At 42.4% G+C, this 5,000-nt stretch overlaps 1 protein-coding gene across 1 annotated transcript in view; it reads left to right on the top strand.

Annotated features, from left to right (window-relative positions):
- LOC138019363 (kelch-like protein 2) overlaps positions 1-5,000 on the top strand; it is a 9,774-nt gene that overhangs the window by 4,486 nt on the left and 288 nt on the right. Inside the window, exons 3-5 of the mRNA XM_068866128.1 lie at positions 196-468; positions 1,183-1,493; positions 2,705-5,000. The exon at positions 2,705-5,000 is cut by the window's right edge and continues 288 nt beyond it. Of these exons, the coding sequence (XP_068722229.1) occupies positions 196-468; positions 1,183-1,493; positions 2,705-3,524 (1,404 nt within the window). The 3' untranslated portion in view covers positions 3,525-5,000. The remainder of the gene's footprint in view (positions 1-195; positions 469-1,182; positions 1,494-2,704) is intronic.

Raw genomic sequence — 5,000 nt, 5'->3', positions numbered from 1 at the left:
CAGGAGTCCATTCAGCAGTATACTGCCAGTACCCAGGTATACACCATGTTCAATTAGAAAGAGAGTGTATAAAGAGTGTGTGCACCAGTGACCTGCAGAGCAAAAATGCAGGACACTAACCACCACAGATTCAAACATTGTAACTTATGCATCTATATTCTTTTCAGTCACTGATGATTAAAATTGACTTTGTAGGTTCTCCTTCCTGCTGCCAACCTCCTGCAGTTAACAGATGTGCGTGATGCTTGCTGTGACTTTCTGAAAGGTCAGCTTCATTCAACAAACTGTTTAGGAATCCGAGCATTCGCTGATGTGCACTCCTGCACTGACTTAATGAGAGCAGCACACTTATTTGCACAGAAACATTTTAGCGAGGTTGTGCAGGCTGATGAGTTCTTGGGTTTGCCAAGTCTTCAAGTTGAGGAACTCGTCTCCAGTGATCAGCTTACGGTCCCTTCAGAGGAAAAGGTATAATACAGAAATTATTAGTAACATCCTCATCATAAAATTATTTCAGATTTTCACGTAGGGAACTGGCAAGTGTGGTTTTCTAATGTAACTTTAAGCAGTTCACAAGGTTGGGCCAGAAAATTTTGAGATAATTATTAGATTTCCCATCTAGTCACTGTAAAGTCCCAACTGGATAAACTTAAAACAGATAATTTCTTTCATTCCTTACATGTATTTGATCACTCTGTGAATGTTGGGGTCACATGTTTTTGTTTGTTCGATAATCTCTCACCTTTCACCAATATTTCTGGACCCTGCATCCTATGTGGATTGAATTTGTTGCTTCTCTGTTCTTCAAGTTGTTGTTTTTTTCTGGTAGTATAGTGTTCCTGTCTTATTTAAAAAACGGAATTTTGATTAGATGGGATCCACAGTCTTTTGAATTTAAACTATAAAATTTTTATTTCTGCAGTATGACCTCCAGGCAATTTCAACTCTTACTGGCATGCAGGGATGTCAGTACCTTGTGTAAATGTATCTTTCTCGCTGCTTTTATCATTGTAATGCGATTTATAGTGTTTAACAAAGTTTTTGTTGCTGGAAAATTTATGTCGCAGAAGATTCTTAATTCAATGAAAGCGCAAAATACTTTCGACACTGAAATATAAAATAGCAATCATTGTATTGAAGCGTGAGATCCTGCTTAATGTTATTTGGTAATTTGTGCTGCAGGTATTCGAGGCAGTAGTAACGTGGGTCAACCATGATCCTGGACACAGGCAAGACTGCTTAGCTCAGCTGATGGAGCACGTGCGACTGCCCCTTCTGTCACGCGAGTACCTCGTGAGCCGTGTCGAAACAGAAATGCTGGTCAAAAACAACAACATGTGTAAAGATTTCCTGATTGAGGCCATGAAATATCACTTGCTTACAAATGAACAGCGCTCATCTGTTCAGTCGCCAAGGACTCGCCCAAGAACACCGATTGGTTTACCGAAAGTAATGTACGTCGTGGGAGGCCAGGCACCTAAGGCAATACGAAGGTAACTCTGTGATTCACCCGAGCGAAGAATCAATTGCGCGGAAACATTAACGAGCTTTAGCACCAGACGTCTTAGAGCCACAGACCGAAACCGGAAGTGAACATTTTGCATACCGGGACAGTAGTCTCTTCCAGATTTTTCAAGTAATTGTCTCTAATAGACTTAGCAATTTAAGTGTAGTACTGTCAAGACAACTTTCAAAGGGCAACGTCTTACTTCCGGGTCCCGTCCTTGGCTCAAGAACGTCTAAAGCGTAAGTTCCCCATTTCCCCTAAAGGGATTCTTGCTGTGCGTAAACGACGAGAATTACAGCGAAATCAAATGTTTCTAATTAATTCTAAAAATTATTCTTGCTTCTTGGGATGGAAATGATGCGTATTTCGCGACATATGTTCCATGCACTGACGATTGGGGAAACATTTCTGGATACAAATGGTGAAACTAGAGTAAGAAGGGGTTTCAATAGTTTTATGACAAGCCACATTTGGCTTATGGCGCTACCCTCAAACTCAATTTGTTTAGACAATAAGTTGTAATCATTTGATCTCCCTTAAAGGTTAGTGGTAAACATACTCGAATGCGCCCTTATTCCAGACCCCCACCACATTATTTCAGCACGTAACTACCCCCAAAAGTTTGAGCAGCTTGCAAACTGTGGTTATGTTGGTAACGGGTTGCCCACAGGTCGATTCGCCCACACTGAAGTCGATTCGCATACATTGAAGTCGATTCGCATACATTGAAGTCAATTCAATTGACGCAGAATCAAAACTCCAGCCAGACCAACACTCAGGGTCTTTAAATGACTGAGGAGCAAGTGCTGCCTTTGTAATTACATCCGCAAATGGTTAGACTATTAAATCTTGTCGGTTAAGGACCATAAACCGTAGGTCCTGTCTCACAACCCTTGTTTATAAACTCTGTGAGATGAGATGTTAGTAATCCCACACACTGTTCCTGGTGTTCTGACCTAAATGTGTCCTCAGTTAGCTTTAGAATGCGCTTGAACGCCTTCTGATGCATGTCTTCTACGTGTACTAAGTCCAGTTGGTTAACAGCACAGTTCATATTTCTTTTGAATTCAAACTCCAATGAAATGTTAAGGGCCATTTAAAAATTTTGTTATTGTATTTCCTCAAATTTTGCTGCGATAAAGAGGGTTTTCGTTTCCCTGTCGGAATAACGAGTTATGGCTTATATTCTTTCTTTAGCGTTGAATGTTACGATTTCAAGGGCGAGAACTGGTTTGCTGTCGCGGAGATGAACTCGCGCCGATGCCGCGCAGGCGTTGCTGTCTTGGACGGACTTGTGTACGCTGTAGGTGGCTTCAATGGCTCTCTGCGCGTTCGAACCGTCGATTGCTACGATCCAATCAAAGATCAGTGGCGTCCCGTGGCGTCTATGGAAGCGCGTCGCAGCACGCTCGGTGCGGCTGTCATGAACGGCTTGCTGTACGCTATCGGGGGCTTTGACGGCACGACAGGACTTAATACTTGTGAGGTTTACGATCCGAAGCTTAACGAATGGCGACCTATTTGTCCGATGAGTACCCGGAGAAGCAGCGTCGGTGTTGGCGTCCTGAACAACCTCCTGTTTGCCGTCGGTGGATACGACGGTGCGTCCAGACACTGTCTTAGCTCGGTCGAGTCTTACAATCCAATCAATAATGAGTGGAGCTTGATGGCCGAAATGAGCACGCGTCGAAGCGGCGCTGGGGTCGGCGTCGCCGAAGGACTCTTGTACGCCATTGGCGGACATGACGGGCCTCACGTTCGAAAGAGCGTGGAGTGCTTTAACCTAGATGTGAACCAATGGCGTCCGGTCGCCGACATGAGCATGTGCCGCAGAAACGCGGGGGTTGCTTCCGTCAACGGTTTGTTGTTCGTCGTCGGTGGAGATGACGGATCGAGTAACTTGTTTTCCGTCGAAGTTTACAATCCCCGAACTGACCAGTGGAATTTACTTCAAACTCACATGACGATAGGCAGAAGCTACGCGGGTGTTGCTGTTATTGACAGGCCAAGTAGTTGATCTTTGTTTGTATAAAACAACCAAGATTGCGAGGAGCCGCTTGAGACTCGAAAACGGTGTGCTTATGCTCTTTTCCAAAATGGACGCACGAAGAACAAAATTTCGAGGCTGAGGGTTGGGGTGGAGCTAAGTTAGCCTTATTGTTGGCTGTCTTGTCCGCTTATGTAGACCGCTTTCGCTTCGATGTTTTTTCGCTTCCCAATACAAACCCTGTGACTCTGCTCTGGTGTATTGATTCGTAAAAAAGTACCATTTGCACGAAAAAATATGGAAACAGTTCCTGCGAGAGAGACAGTCAACAAGTAGCATTTGGAGCTTAATTTGTTCTTTCCGGCTTTCGTAAGCGCAACAACTATTGCTAAAATTGCTTTCATAACTGCGAGGATCATAGCATTTCATTTCGTATTTATTAAGCTGTGGAGAAAGAAGTACTTTAATAAGCAATTACTTTCTTATTTTCGATGTCCTTAGCAGATCAATAGCCCAATTTCGATATATTAAAATTCAGTCCAAAACAAAAGGCATCATCTCGAAGCTCTGGGGAATAAATGTAATTATTAAATTCTCAACCTCTCTGTCTATACAGTCCAAAACAAAAGGCATCATCTCGAAGCTCTGGGGAATAAATGTAACTATTAAATTCTCAACCTCGAAATAATGCAATTCTAGCTTTCTGATTGGTTCACTGGATCTCGGTTACCAGCAGTTATACCTGCGTTTGACCTAATATGGAAATAAATGCGGCAAATGTCGCTCGGCATAAAATTGTTTGCACCAGAAAGTCACATCACTTTACGCGCGTTTCTTAAACTTAAATAAAATTTAGCAAACCGAAGGTTGAGAATTTAATAAAACAATTATTCCGTTCGCCCTTGTTGGATACGAGATTGGTAATAGCCAACTTGGCGCTACGCGCCTCGTTGGCTATTTACCATCTCGTATCCAACGCGGGCTCATGGAATAATTGTTTAGGACTGAATTTTAATATATCGAGATTAGTCTATTTTCCATGAAATTTCCTTGTGCGAGAAAACTGTTCGAAAAAATTACAGACAAATTTATCCAAAATATTCCCTTTAGATGACAGTAAACGTTTTACGAGAACCTTAATTAACTCTTTACCCTTCTTCTCATAAAGGGTAGAGCAGGGTTGGGCTCTGCTCCGAGAAGTTTTCGTCTGGGCTCTCCGATTCTCTCGTCTCATCAAAAAACTTTATCGTGATTTTCCGCCAAATATAAAAGTGGTTTTCCTTTTAATCTTTCCTGTAAAAGTACTTCTTGTTATCAATAGGCCTTAGGGCCTTATCTCGGTTTATTTTAGATATACTGAGATTTTCACATCAAATTGTGCTGTGTGAAAAAGCGTTTCGGATTTTACTTCGACCAATCAGAGAGGCGAAACGAGTGAAAAAATCGTTTCGTCCAATCACAAACCACGGTTTAAGCGAATTGTGTTTTCGCGGGCTTTTTCGCGGT

The sequence above is a fragment of the Montipora capricornis genome, chromosome 10 (genome assembly GCF_036669925.1).
Source record: "Montipora capricornis isolate CH-2021 chromosome 10, ASM3666992v2, whole genome shotgun sequence".
Lineage (NCBI taxonomy): Eukaryota > Metazoa > Cnidaria > Anthozoa > Scleractinia > Acroporidae > Montipora > Montipora capricornis.
The sequence above is the reverse complement of the archived record's forward strand: the minus strand, read 5'-3'. Positions and strand labels throughout refer to the sequence as shown.